The following is a 15,051-nucleotide window of genomic DNA, read 5'->3' on the forward strand; positions in this document are numbered from 1 at the left end:
AACTTCGAGGACGCTTAAGCCTCACCTTAAAAGGTGCACCACGGAAGATTTTGGGCTCGTCTTTTTACTGCGGCAACTCGATCTTGACGCTCCAAACATTCTTAGAAACTTGAAGCTTACAAGGGTAGACATGCAGGCTAGTTGGTGAACCAAGATTCCTTAAAACAGCGCAAAAGACAAAGACACAGAAAGAAAAGACACACACAGCACTGTGTGTGTCTTTTCTTTCTGTGTCCTTGTCTTTTGCGCTGTTTTAAGAAATTGGAAACTTGAATTATTGTTTTGTGCGGCTGATTTTCCTACTGAATTGAATTAACCGTCCCGGCTCCCACCTTTTTTTTTTTCCTTTTTTGAACTCACCTCCAAAAGTACGAGCAGTTGGCTGACACGCAGAGTGCATTTAGCTAGTCACGTGGCGGCTTGCTGCTCTGCCATAAGTGGAATGATACGTAAAGCAAAGAGTCCGTGCGTACTTTTATTTCTATGGGCCTAATTTGAGGCTATGTAGTCTGCAACTGAAACTATTCATTCACGGCACACTAAAAAACAAAGTGAGAGCGAAGCTGCCACGTGACTGGCTAAAAGGCACTCCATGCGTGGGGGGTAGAGCCCTCCTGCTCTCGGAGGTCAGTTCAAAATAAAGGCAGGAGCCAGGACGCTTGATCCGACTGAATAGGGGAACCGGCCGCACAGGACAATAATCTGAAGTCTCTAAGAATGCGCAGAGCGTGCAGATCGAGTTTCCCTGATAAAAGAATGAGCCCAGAATCCTGCTTAGTGCACCTGTGAGAGTATAAAGAGACAGCATTACCAGGCCGCTTATCATGCGTGGGGAGGTGGCAGCACCAAGAGGGATATGGGGCAGAGCCCCACAGCAGCTGCGCTGTGGCATCCCTCATCACCGTCCTCAGCCTGACTGCAGGGCCCCTCCCATGTCCCTCCAACTAACCCTGTCCTTCTTTGCCAGTTGCGGCCACTCTATCTCCCCACAAACTTCTTGATCTCATCTGCCCACCCGACTTTCTGCCGCCCCCTGCTACGCTTGCCTCCTCTTGGGATCCACTGCGTTACCCTTAAAAGGACCAGCGGTTACCTTGCCCTCGCATTGCGTGCCCTGCCCCGGCCCTCTTCTTCCTCTTGGTTGCGACTAGGATGTCATTGACCCGCATTTGTTCTCTCACCCTCATCTCCCCTTTATTTATGGTGCCATGCTTTGGTCTCCAATGTAAGTCAACCCCCCAACTTTGGATCTTCACATTTAAAAAAATAGGTCGACCTACAATTATGTAAATATGGTGCGTGCTGTGACTGCCTTCTGCCCCGTAACAATATCTATAACGGCTGCACAGCTGCCATAGTCATCTGTCAATTCAGCAATGACATTCCAATAAGGAAGCGTGTCAGGCAGGGAGACACGATCTCGCCTGTACTATTCACTGCCTGTTTACAGGAGGTATTCTGGGGCCTGAAGTGGGAACAGTTGGGGATAAGAGTTAATGGAGAATACCTGAGTAATTTGCGATTCGCCGATGACATTGCCTTGCTAAGCCACTCAGGACAAAAACTGCAAAGCATGATCAATGAATTAGAAAGGCAGAGCAGAACGGTGGGGCTAAGAATTAACATGCAGAAAACCAAACGATTTCAGCAGCGCGAACACGTTTAGGAAAAGACAGAAGGCGGACACGACCTATGCTATTCACTGATGCTATTCACTATTCACGATGCTGAAATCGTATGGATTCCCACCAACTAGCCCGCCAGATTGTGTTAGAAAAGCAAAGTAATGTTCAACAGCCTAGCAAGGTAAGAGCAGCAGGCAGTTGGTGGTGAGATGTCGGAAGTAGTAAGGAATATGTCTACTTAGGGCAGGTAGTGACAGCTGATCCGGATCATGAGAGGGAAATAACTAGAAGAATAAGGATGGATGGAGCGCATATGGCAGGTTCTCCCAGATCATGAATGGCAGTTTGCCTATATCCCTCAAGAGAAAAGTATACACAGCTGTATCTTACCAGTGCTCACCTATGGGGCAGAAACATGGAGGCTAACGAAAAGGGTTCAGCTTAAGTTAAGGACAACGCAGCGAGCTATGGAAAGAAAAATGATGGGTGTAACGTTAAGAGATCGGAAGAGGGTGGAGTGGGTGTTCCATACGGGTGAATGACATCCTAATGGAAATCAAGAGGAAGAAATGGGCCTGGGCAGGGCATGCAATGTGGAGGCAAGATAACCGATGGTCCTCAAGGGTAACGGTGTGGATTCCGAGAGAAGGCAAGCGTAGCAGGGGACGGCAAAAGGTGGGTGGATGAGATTAGGAAGTTTGCGGGGATACGGTGGCCGCAGCTGGCGAAGGACATGGAGAGACGTGGGATAGGCCTTTGCCCTGCAGTGGGTGCAGTCAGGATGATGATGACATTAGGTCTTAGCAGCTGTGTGCCAATGGAGGCGGCATAGAGTTTCTTACTATTACCTAGAGGGAAAGCTGGCAGCCCGTCTATGGGAGTTTGCATGGCGACCCCTCGAGACCACTTCAGCCACCATGGGCGCTCAAAGCATCATGGGGCGGTGAGCTACTTGTTGCGGAACTGCAACTTTTGGCTAAAAAATAATAGAAAAATTAAGCTGTTTGATAACTAAAAACGCCCTAACATTCAATATCTTGTCTAATGATTGCAACAAACGAGCAGAAAAGCATTTAAGTGCAAAGTTTGCCCAAAATAAGAGACGATTCGCTCTCCTATTGGCCTAGTAATGAACACTATAGAAACTAATATTTCGTACTTAACAGGCGCACTTTTAAAAGTAAATATGTTTTCAAAAAAGATGTTGTCGCTTAAATACTATAAGAGGTTTTTTAATGGCATTTGGGAAAAGTGAAACCTTTTATTGGCGTCGTGTGTCGTCGCGTTTTCACTACTATGGGTTTTGCCCACTGCGTTCGCGCGAAAGTCGTCTGCGCACACACGAACAGCGTTTTCGGAATGAAAAATTTTAGTAGTGCCACTCCATGTTCCCGAAAAACTACGACTGTCTCGCAACAAGTAGCTCACCGCCCCATGATGCTTTGGGCGTCCATGGTGGCTGAAGTGCAGCGCCGCCAGCTTTCCCTCTAGGTAAGAAACTCTATGGGAGGCAGAAACGCAAAAGGTGCTGTGCGACACCTCTTCTTCCACTCCCTCCCACACGATCACAAGGGAGGGGTGAAGTCTTCATCTGGGCAGAGCACCCGTCCCTTGTTCACTGCCACGCTGGATGCTGGCTGTGCAGATGCGCAACGCCTCGGCACGTGAGTGCATGCAAGTAGAGCAGCCTGCACAGCGTCCAGGCTGTGTTGTGCAGCGAAGGCACAGTACAGGAAGGAGAGGAGAGGAAAGCACTCCGCTTCATTTACCACCCTTATGGTCGGCAGGTCTCGGTATCTGATTTGCTCAACAGATCTGGGCTTCCCACGCTTGAATCCCGTCGCAAGCTGCACCGACTAAAAATGTTGTTCAATACTATGCGTAATAAAACAAGACTGAATTTTCAGAGTTACATGCAATACAACACAACACGCCCCACCCGTAGCAAACACGAAAGGGCTATCTTGATGCCACGATGCCAAACAAGAGCATATTCTCGTTCCTTCTTTCCACGCACCATTTCCAAATGGAACCGACTGCCAAGCGATATCACCAACCTGGTATCTTCAGAATCTTTCTTGCCTGCTGTTTCGGCTCATGTATCGCAGTAGCGCGTCTAGTACACAGTGTATTTCGGTTTCCTTTCTTTTTTTTCTGCTCACTCAGTCTGGTTGACGTCGGATGATTTGCCTCTACTTTTTTTGCTTCCTGTTGGTCTTATTGAATTTATGTCCTCGTACTGTAATCGCACTTTGTTGCTGTTATTTTGTTGTTACTACTTTGTAATTTTCTTTTTTAACTTTGTGCACTCCTGGCTTGACCGCCAAAGGGCAGTCAGCAGTATTTATGAAATAAATAAATAAATAAATAAATAAATAAACCATGACCGGCGTTGCGGCCGCTCAACTTAAAAAATTTTTTTCTCGACTAAAACAAAAAAGCTCTGTATAAATATTGCTGACCAACATTACAATAAAATGAGCTATTAGAGGAATAGTATTTTGCAATTTTCCAGTGAGAAGCTCAGAATAACATTTTCATCTGCATGCAAGGGTTTTCTTGCATCTTTGGCCGTTTTTTCTTTGCTGAATGTTCTTGAGTGTAACTTTTGTGTAAACATTTTTTGTACGCAGGACATGTTCTGGTGGGCCAGTGAAAACTTTTATATTGGTCACGAATGTCACGCGGACATTTTAAAAAAGTTCCCGAATGGAGTGTTCCGAGATGAAAAAAGAAAACTACAAAAAATACAAAAACCTTGGGCAGGCAATGTCTTGACACATGGTAAAAAAAATACAGCTTATGTACATCTTTAAGGAACGAAACAGCGCAACTAAAATGAAGGACCAAGAAAAAGAGAGACACGAACACGCACTTGGACCTTCGTTTTAGTTGCGTTGTTTCGTTCCTTAAAGATGCATTACCAACTCGCCCACTATGCTATGTTGCTACAAGTTATGTACATTGTCCACAAAAAATTTGGATGGCAAAAGGAAATACCCATTTCATTATGAATTTTTTTATGGAGACCTAGTTTTGCACTAGCCTGTAAAATTCACAGGGCTCCCACATGATGGGAAAATTTTTGTTCCTGCTAGACGTTGAGGGAGATTGCTTTTGACGGTTCTGTAACAAGCCGGAAATTTTTGGCACGAAATTGAAGAGCCTTTGGCATGGAATGGCCCCTGTGTGGTTGTCCCTCCCCCACACAGGGTGAAAACAGTTGCTCCGCCTTTCCCCACACTGCCCTGCAGAGAGGCACTGCACACCTGGGTGACTGCATGCAAGTGCCACGAATGGCCTGCTGCACAGCTGCACAGCTGCACTTCCCACAAGATGCTGCCCTCGCGGCACACACTGTAAGGGTTGATTGAACACCGAGACTCACTGGGGAGACCGCCCAGTTCCAGTCCTGTTCTGCACTGTCAGGGTTGTAGGGGTTGCCTTCCAGACCGTAAAGGCACGCGCTTATTATGCGGCAGTCAAAACCAACTATCCCGCAAAGTGGTTGAAGCCTTCTATATTCAAGAAGAAGGGGACAAGTGCATGGCAAAGCCTTCGATTAAGCTTCACAAAAATGAGACTGCGTTCTTGCAGACGGTGTTTCCCACACGGGAAAGAATTTTTGAGCCTGCTCCTAACAACCGTCACCTGGTTGTGTTCCTTGAGGGGGTTGGGGCAAGCTCTAATCTCGAGCAGATATCTGGGCTTGGCTTTTGTTTTTTCCACGAGTGTATACTTTTTGTTTGTGCTATTTCTGCTCTATAAAGGCAGTCCCTTCTGAACAGAAAACTCAGCAGTTAGTAACAGTACAGTACCATGTTGTCCCGCCTTCCCTTGTCTTTTGCGCTGTGCCAGTATGGCTGGTAGAATAAGAGTGCACTTTATACTTGTGAGAGTGCGACCGACAGCGGCAAAACAAACCACCCATGACCCGCGGTTGCTGCGAACGGAAGCAAGCAAGAGCAGAACGGCTGCCAGAGTCTGAGGTGCCTCCATGATTGCACCCCTAGGGTGAGAGGAAGCAGTGGTCCCAGACTGGATCTGGCAGTGCACTGCAGGGCACTGCTAAGTTAGTGACACTGCGCACAGAAGGCCTTTGTGCCCACCTTTAGTGAACCTGATGGATTGCACTGCTTACATCCAGAGTTCATAGTAAGTGGGCTTTTCAGCCACAAGTACCAAGTCTGAACAAACTAGCATTTTTTTCTCCCAAAAGTGTATTATGTGCGTCAGCTTCTTCGAAGGAGACCACATCACAGTGCTTTCCAAGCTCTGCAGAGAACACGCTTACATGGACACGATAATCACAGCTCAAGTGTTGAGCACAAATGGCCGCAGGTTGGCCTCCTCGTGCAGTGTCTTTGCCAGTGTGCAATGCCGGCGTCATGATCCGCACCTCACGAAGTTGGCAGCCATCCAACACATTCGGCCATTTGTGCATCGTTGGAAATCCACGTGTGTGTAATCGGGTGGATGTTTCTTCAGTCGTTTCTTGGCCCATGCCCTATGGAAGCTATTTCTCCAGCGGCAAGCACAGATATCCAAACCAGGATGCTCTCAGCATGCGCTGCAAGTAGTGCTGATGCTAGGACATCGCATCAATGATGCCATTACATTGGAGAGCCACATATGTCACGGTTGAATTCCACCATGACATAGCCCTCACAACATGCCATCAATAACGACAAAAGCGTTGTGGAGGCGCAGCATATCAAAGTGTGAGTACCACTGTGTGCTCCCATCATCCTTGTGCACAGGTGCTGCCTTCCAAGCCACCATTTCAGCCTCCCATGTTCCACAGGTGGCTGTCCCAGGGGCTCTTCAAACTCCACGCTTACCGCAAGTGTCTTGACTGCAGGGCTCAGTGTATAGCACCTTTTTGTTCGTTGTACCTGGGACGCAGTTCCACTGCCCTAATGCGTATTTTCCTTTCAAGTGGGCTCGGCTGCATTAGGACGCCTTCTTGCTCTGCAGCACCTTGAGAGTGGATGCTCAATATCAAAACCCACCAGTCGCACAGCTGCCATGTGTGCAGTCTGAAACACCCATGCTACAATTCTCCTGTAGCAGTATTGAGATTCTGCACACTACTTCTACCACAGACGGCACTGCACTGTTATCCAATTTCACATTTTACCAACTGGTGCCTCAACTGCTCCACAAAACTGCCCAGAGCAAAAGAACGAACATGACTAGGCCATCCTGGAAAGGCTTAGCGAACTGCTACAGCAAAGCAAACCCCGTGCAGAGAGAGGGCATGCATCACTGGGGGAGAATTGGCTGCACTCAACACCAGCTCAGCTTCAGGAGAAAAACCCCGAGGGATCTCCCCACTGGGTGACCTTTGTGTACTTAAGAAAAGAATGGGCACACTTAGCAGAGCGCGCAAAATGCATTTTTATTTTTCCTTGTTGTGCACTCTATCTGTGCCATGTGTAGATATACACGTGAATTTCAAGAATAAATGTAGCTTCCTTCTGTCTGCGTCGTGTCTTTTGCACTCTCTTAAAAACCACTGTATTTGTGAACTCCAGGTAATGAAGGCTGGTTGACACTGATGTTGACACAACGTGGCCGGCACCAGCGTGATCAGCACCTCTCGTGGCTCAACGCCTCCGCAGAGACTTTCGGTTTTCTAGCTTCACGCCAACAGTGCGCATTCAAAAGCAGGACAAAACAAGAGGGAGACTCCGTATCATGCGAACTGAGTGAGTTTCTGCCCAAGTTTCAGTAACCTGGCCTATCCTTATATGCGAGTGCACTACGGATAGTACCCAAAACAAAACTGTTAATGCTACAGGTAGCTACATTCCACCGTGAAGCATTTCTGCCAAGCATCGTAATGGCAAACCCTTGATAAAATACGGCTTAGGGTATTAATAAACAAAAAGAACCATTTGTTTCGTCCTCACTGTCAGTCCCATGATCGTAACGTTTATGCAAGAATGAAAAAAAAAACCAGAAAAACAACAACGAAAGAGAGCCATGAAGCTCAAAATGCATATTTCTTTCATCTAGAAGAAAAAATTAAGCATAGCCCACAGAGTCTGCAAGTTGATAAAGAGTAAGACAAAAAATAAAGAAGCCATTCCTTATATTGCCACGTATCATCGTAGTGTTCGTTCGTTTGTGCTCAAGGCCGCAGGAATGGGGCGTTATCATTTTTGTTCACGACACGAAAAGCAAGCGGACTAACCTCGACTGATCACAGCCATGAAGAACTCCATCTACGTGTTTCCAGATTACTGAAGATGATTTTGACCTGTTATCTCCAAGTTTCCTTTACGGCTTTAAAGTAAGCGATGCAGCGAGTGGCGGGCATTCGTAGTTCGGCGACTGACGAGTGCGTTTGTTGCTAACGCCACTGCCGTGCTGTTTAGTTCTTTTTCGGGCGCAAGTCAGCCCAAATAAAGAGCTTCGTTTCCAAGTCTTATTGGTGGCTTCCTGACCGCTGGACTGCGGTCACTACAACGTGACACCTGGTGGAGGTGCTGGGTAGCCTTCCATGTACCGGACACCCCCTGCAAGTTGTGCCGCCAGCCCTCTGAGTCACTCACTGAAGGACCTGACAATCCAGTGCACCGTGCAAGCCGACGCCTGCTAGGGGACACACTTGAATTCGGGACTCTGCCGGAGGTTACCCGCGGAAGCGAAGCAAACAGCAACGTCCACCATGAGCTTGCCCCAGACGTCGACTCCAGTCATACAGCAGCAGCCCCAGTTGCCACAAAGCTTCGATGCTTCGGCTGGGGCTGACCCCGAAGAATGGCTGGAACAGTTCGACTGGGTGGCTGTCTTTAACAACTGGGACGATGCCACGAAATTAACGTACGTCTTCTTCGCCTTGGACGGACCAGCATGAATCTGGTTTGAGAACGAGGAAGCTAGCGTTACGAACTGGGAAACCTTCAAGGAGCAGCTTTAGAAGACTTTCACAAACGTCGTGAGAAAGAAGAGAGCCCAGCAGCTGCTACAGTCTCGCATACAACACCCAAACGAGACCGTTGCAGTGTACACTGAGGAGATGCCAGAGCCCACCAGTACGACTGCCAGCAGTGCGTTTTCTCAACAAGCTGCCTGGACACCGCTAAAAACTACAACCTGCGGGAGGTTATACGTCAAGTTGTGTGAGCAGAGCTCCGACGATTGCTGCCAACGGGAACGCAGCCGCAACTTACGTCGCTCACTGACGTCATCCGGGACGAAGTTCAACAGGCCTTGGGTGTGACGCCGACCACCACGCAGCCCCTGGAACCTCCAGCCATGACTTACGCTGCAGCAATGCGCTGTCCTGCCCCTCGACGACGGGACCCAAGCCCCTATCGCCCTCAGCCAGCTGCGCTGGACTGCCGCCCTCTCGCCCCAACCCGTCCGTCCTACGAGCGTCGCACAAAACCGAGGAAATGCGACAAGTGGAGAACTCCCGACCAGCGCCCCCACTATGCTTCCACTATGGTGCGAAGCCGGTCACATCCTCCGGAACTGCCCATACAGAAGAATGGGCATCCAAAGGTTCTCTTACGACGCCCCACGACCCCGACCTGGCCAGCGACCAGTCGAAATCGAGGAGTTTTTACGTCGGGAAGAATGCTCATCGCCGAGCCATCCATCACGTTCCCCGTCACCATCGTCACCACACTTTGTATCTCCAAGCCGACGCAACGCCGTGCGTGGACACTCCCCCAGCCCCCGAAGGTTAAAGTGAATAAAGCAGCCTCTGGAGGTGAGGTTGCTTCTAAGCACAAGAAAAAAGCTCCTCCATCAACGAAAATGCAAGACGATGCCTCAACTATGACAACAACACCGAGGACAATGCGGCCAGACTTGAAGCTGTTAGCACTTCCCAGAGAAGCAACGTCGGAGTATGCCCACCGCAGCCTCACTACTCGACGAATCGGACACTGGACTGAGACCGACACCGGAATTGGACCGAGATTGGACACCGAAGACAACGTGCAATACGAGAACGTGAACAAGTGACCTTGAAGTTACGGTCGACGATCACACGGTTATTGCCTTGGTCGACACGGGAGCTGACTACTCCGTCACGAGCGGGTCACTCGTTGTCCGATTCAGGTAACAACTTGGAATGGCCCGCTGATCCGCACCGCAGGTGGTAACCTTATTACGCCGTCAGGACGCTGCACCGCGAGATACAGTAAATGGGCGAACCTATGCTACAACCTTCCTGGTCCTACAGAAATGCTCGCAAGACGTGATTTTGGGAATGGACTTCCTGAACGAACATCGGGCGACCATCGACCTTCGATCTAAGTCAATAAAGCTTTCCATGGACAAAGCCATACCTGCTGCGACGAGTGCGACTCATAACGTTGCCTTAAACGTCCTCGACGAAGCATTGAGCGTGCCGCCCCGATCAAGTGTCGTCGCCTGCATAGGTACTGGAGAGATCGAAAATGCCGAAGGCGTCATCGAGGGCAACACCCAGTTACTCCTGGATCGAGGACTGGGCGTAGCAAGGGGAGTCGCCCAGATCCGAAATGGCCAAGCCCAGGTGCCGCTAACTTCACCGAAGAATACCAGCATCTAAACAACGGTACGACTATTGCTTTCCTCGACGAGCTGGCAGACATCAGAGACATATCTTCCCACCCCATCCAACCCATAGAACCATCTGACCAAGGCCATCCACTCGCGTTTAATATCAACCCAGAATTACCCCGGAGCATACAAGACCAAATACGCAGTCTTCTTCAAAGGTACAGCGATTGCTTCTCATCGGCATCGATGTGCGACGAACCCTGCTTGCCAAGCACCGCATTGTCACAGACGAACACGCCCGACCACTGCTACAGAGCCCCTACCGCGTGTCGCTGCTGGAACGCCAAGCCATCCGCAAGCAAGTAGAGGAAATGCTTTGTGACGACATCATCCAGCCATCGAGGAGCCCCTGGGCAGCACCAGTCGTCCTAGTGAGAAAGAAAGACGGCACCCTTCGCTTTTGCGTCGATTACCGCCGCATGAACAGCATTACGATGAAGGATGTCTACCCCCTCCACCGCAACGACGACACATTGGATCGGCTGAGCAACGCTAAGTACTTCTCATTGATGGACCTAAGGAGCGGCTACTGGCAAATTGAAGTCGACGAAAGAGATCGCGAGAAGACTGCGTTCATCACACCAGACGGACTCTTCGATTTCAAGGTGATGCCATTCAGCCTCTGCTCGGCCCCAGCGTCGTTCCAGCGAGTGATGGATAGGGTGCTCGCAGGCTTGAAGTGGCAAATTTGTCCAGTCTGCTTAGATGACGTTGTCTTCTCCTCAAGCTTTGAAGACCACCTCAGAAGGCTTCAGATAGTGCTGGAAACAATAAGGTCTTCAGGCCTAACACTGAAACCAGAGAAGTGCCACTTCACCTACGAGGAGCTGCTGTTCCTTGGTCACATAGTAAGGAGGGATGGAGTTCACCCAGACCCTCAGAAGACAGCTGCGGTTGCAGAGTTTTCACAGAAAGCTAGCCAATTTGACAGATTCCTCCGGCTGCCTTGCTCGTTGGAGCCTGCGTCTTCAAGAATTCGACATAACTGTAGTCTACAAATCTGGCCGCAAGCATTCCGACGTGGATTGCTTGTTGCGAGCTAACGTCGATGCAGCACCCGTAAGAGGAAGACGACGACGGTTTCTTAGGACCGATAAGCACTAGCAGTATCGCGCGGCAGCGCTCGGATCCTGAGTTGCAAAGCCTAGTTGATTATTTCAAAGGCAAGACCGCATCGCCTCCCCGGGGGTTCAAGCGCCAACTGTCGTCCTTCACAATAATGTCCCCCTGAAGAAGAACTTCGCGCCCAACAGGCCAGTGCATCTTCTTGTCGTGCCCAAGAATCTTAGGCAAGAAATTATGCAGGCATGCCATGATGAGCCGATTGCAGGGCATCTTGGGACTGCTCGCATGTTGCACCGCATCCAGGAGAAGTACTATTGGCCGTGGCTAGCTGCCTATGTTTCCCATTAGGTGAAAACATGCTGTGAGTGTCAGCAACGCAAAATGCCTCCGACTAGACCAGCCGGACTCCTGAACCCCATACCACCTCCAACTAAGCCCTTTCAGCAAATGGGGATGGACCTCCTCGGCCCCTTTCCGACTTCATCATCTGGTAACAAGTGGATCATCGTGGCCACCGACTACATGACCCGCTACGCCGAAGCAAAAGCGTTGCCTAGTGGTACCGCAACAGAAGTCGCAAAATTTTTCGTCAAACGAATTCTCCTGCGACAAGGCACCCCCGAAGGGCTCTTCACAGATAGAGGAACGGTGTTTACAGCGGAACTGACGCAAGCCATCTTAAACTACAGTCAGACAAGCCATTGAGGAAAACTGCCTATCATCTGCAAACCAATTGACTCACAGAGTGTCGAACAAAACCATCGCAGACATGCTCTCCATGTACATTGATGCCGAACACAAGACGTGGGACACCATTCTGCCCTACGTGATCTTCGCCTGTAACACTGCCGTCCAGGAGACAACCAGGTCTACCCCATTCGAGCTTGTATACGGCCGGAAGCCCACGACAACACTCGACACAATGCTCCCGCACGTTTCAGACGAAGACAATGTCGACGTCACATTTTGATAAAACTCCAAGTTCAGAGAACATATCTCCGAAAAAAAAAAAAATCGTGAAACAGTCGAACTAAGTCTTCTACTCGTCTGCTGCTAGACCCACCACGGTGGCCTCGACCTGCTCCAGCAGAAGCGCACACCTTGCTTCTTTTGTCGGTGGTTTGTCGGTGAATGCAGTTCTCCTTTCTCAAGGGCCACCCCATGTCTGCCCCACTCCCCAGTGTGGCAATCCTGCGACATCAATGGATCGACACTTTTTCGTGTCATCTGAGGCACGTCATTTTGGTTTGATGCATGTGCTGTTCGGTTTGCGAGTGACATTTTGGTGATGCCGGACGTTTGTTTGGTGAGGACGTGCCCTAATCGGACTTCACACGACCGTCCAAAGGGCCTCCGTTTCTTCTCTTTGCCGGTGCACGAGCGGCGATGTAGTGGAGGGCGCGATAACAACGCTGAGAAGCTGCTAAAGTTTCCCTGCACTGAACACTACGAGGCATGCATCTTCCTTAGTCGTGACGTGAGTCACTCCCGGCTGAGGTGGAACGCTCCGCCCATGCTTCCACTCCCCTTCCTTGTTGGAACTGAGAGAAGTAATGGCTGGATGTAGCCCGACCCACAACCCGCGCATTTTTGAAGGTCACACCACCTATTACTACGTATCACTCCATTAACACAGAGCGGCAAGCTGCCATGCAACTGGCTGACAGGCACTTCATGCTTTGGTTGACTCCTCCCACTTTGGGAGGCCAGTAAGAAAAAAAATGGCAGGAGCCGGAACGTTCAATCCCATTTTATAGGGAAATCGGCTGCACAGGACCACAATTCCAAGTTTCTATGAATGCTTGGAGATCAAGTTGCCACACGATAAAGAGACAAGCTTTAGTGCACCTTTAGTGCGAGCAATGCGAAAGTACGACCATTTTCCACTCCTGTGCAGAGGATGTCTGTGAACACTGGCAGCACTGGGTTGCCCTTCCTGGCGGCAGCTTACCGGTTGAACTGTATCACGAGGATCTTGGGCAGCCTGGCGATGATCATACGCTTCTCGGCCTTGCGCTTCTGCCTACACGAAGGGCAGTCCCAGGCGGCCTCGCCCGACATGCTCTCCGTTTCCAGGAACAGCTTCAGGCAGTCCTGCACACGGCCGTCCATTCAGACACAGGCAGCATCAGAGTCAGACCAAAGAAAAAAGTCTGCACACAGGTGTGGTCAAGCACACAATGGCAAAAGATGGAACAAAACGGAAGGGAAAGAGTATCCCACATTATGTTTCCAAGTACGATGTCAGCAACTGCAGTAACCCACAAGGATCACGTTCGGTAAGAACACAGTCAGGCAGTGAATTCCATTGGGGATGATTTCGTTTCGGGATGACAGGCCGTTGTGAACTTGTGACAGCTGGAGCATGGGTGTCATGCTCCAGCTGCAGGGCAAAGGTCTCCCCAATTAACCCTGTCCTGCTGCGCCAGTTGCGGCCACTATATCCCCGCAGACTTCTTAGTCTCATCCGCCCACCTAACTTTCTACCTCCCCCTGTTACGCTTGCCTTCCCTTGGAATCCACTGCGTTACCCTTAAGGACTACCAGTTACCTTGCATTCGCATTAAGTGCCCTGCCCAAGCCCATTTCTACCTCTTAATTTCCATTAGGATGTCATTAACCTGCATTTGTTCTCTCACCCACTTTGCCCTCTTCCAATCTCTTAACGTTACACCCATCATTTTTCTTTGCACAGTTCGCTGCGTTGTCCTTAACGTAAGCTGAACCCTTTTCATTAGCCTCCACATTTCTGCCCCATAGGTGAGTACCGGTAAGACACAGCTGTTGTATACTTCTCTGTTGAGGGATATTGGCAAACTGCCATTCATGTTCTCCATTATTCTCTGCCTCATGATATGCTACTAAAATGTGTTGACGATTGCATTTGTAGCAGCAGCAGCGGCCTTACGCAGCAGGAGCAGCACCAGCCGCCGAAGACGATGACGCCGAAGTTCCTCCGAATGGAGCTCGACTCTCGTGCCGGCAAGATGCACCGTTCGGCTGCACGCCATCTTACATCCTAGCACTCCAGCCAGTAAATCAATCATTTCCTTCACCGTGCCAGCCTCATACTTTTCGGGTGCAACAAATTGGTGACTCCGGACGTCTGCTGGAACATCCGCTCCCAACATGGACAACACAAACGACAACGCCTCCACCATGCCTGGTGACGGACCCTCCAGCGCAGTCCCTGTGCCTCCCCCAGTTCTCGGCCTCCGATCCTCAGCTCTAGCTTGCTCAGGTGAACAGCCAGCTCACTATTGGCCACATCACTAGCCAGGCACAGAAGTTTCATCACGTCGCTGCGTCGCTACCACCTGAGATTGCCGGTGAAGTTCGCGGCCTCCTCATAACTCTGCCCGCCTCGGCCCCGTTTGACACGTTAGCTGCTGAGCTCATCAACTGAACAGCCACCTTGGAACATTGCTGTCTGCTGCAGCTCATCTCCTCCAAAGAAATGGGGGACCACAAGCCAACACAGTTGCTGCGGCGTCTCCAGCAGCTCCTGGGCGACACGGCTGCTACCTTCGACCAAGACTCCCTGCGTCAGTTTTTCCTTCAGCGCTTGCCGTCGTCGGTGCGCATGGTGCCCGCCCAGGGGTTGTCTTTGGAGAAGCTTGCTGTCATGGACGTTTCCTCCTCCACAACTGCCTCCCACCCCACCTCTTCCCTCCTGCCTGGTCCTTCAGAGCCTCCAGGACGACTTCCACACCCAGATCGCTAGCCTCTCCGACCAACTTGCCGCACTGCCGACATCCCGCTCTCGCTCGCCTTCCCATCGCCAGACCTCCCCCCG

At 50.3% G+C, this 15,051-nt stretch overlaps 1 protein-coding gene across 6 annotated transcripts in view; it reads right to left on the reverse strand.

The window, feature by feature from the left end:
- Positions 1–15,051, reverse strand: part of LOC149327703 (ubiquitin carboxyl-terminal hydrolase 8-like) — a 269,416-nt gene that overhangs the window by 26,701 nt on the left and 227,664 nt on the right. For 5 of the 6 annotated variants that reach the window (XM_089562390.1, XM_089562388.1, XM_089562393.1 and 2 more), the window contains one exon: positions 13,207–13,349. The exons of the other annotated variant lie outside the window; for it this stretch is intronic. In XM_089562390.1, coding sequence (XP_089418516.1) covers positions 13,207–13,349 — 143 coding nt within the window. The remainder of the gene's footprint in view (positions 1–13,206; positions 13,350–15,051) is intronic. 6 annotated transcript variants of the gene reach the window in all.

This window comes from Amblyomma mixtum, chromosome 10 (genome assembly GCF_055824585.1).
Source record: "Amblyomma mixtum isolate Tamu chromosome 10, ASM5582458v1, whole genome shotgun sequence".
Classification (NCBI taxonomy): domain Eukaryota; kingdom Metazoa; phylum Arthropoda; class Arachnida; order Ixodida; family Ixodidae; genus Amblyomma; species Amblyomma mixtum.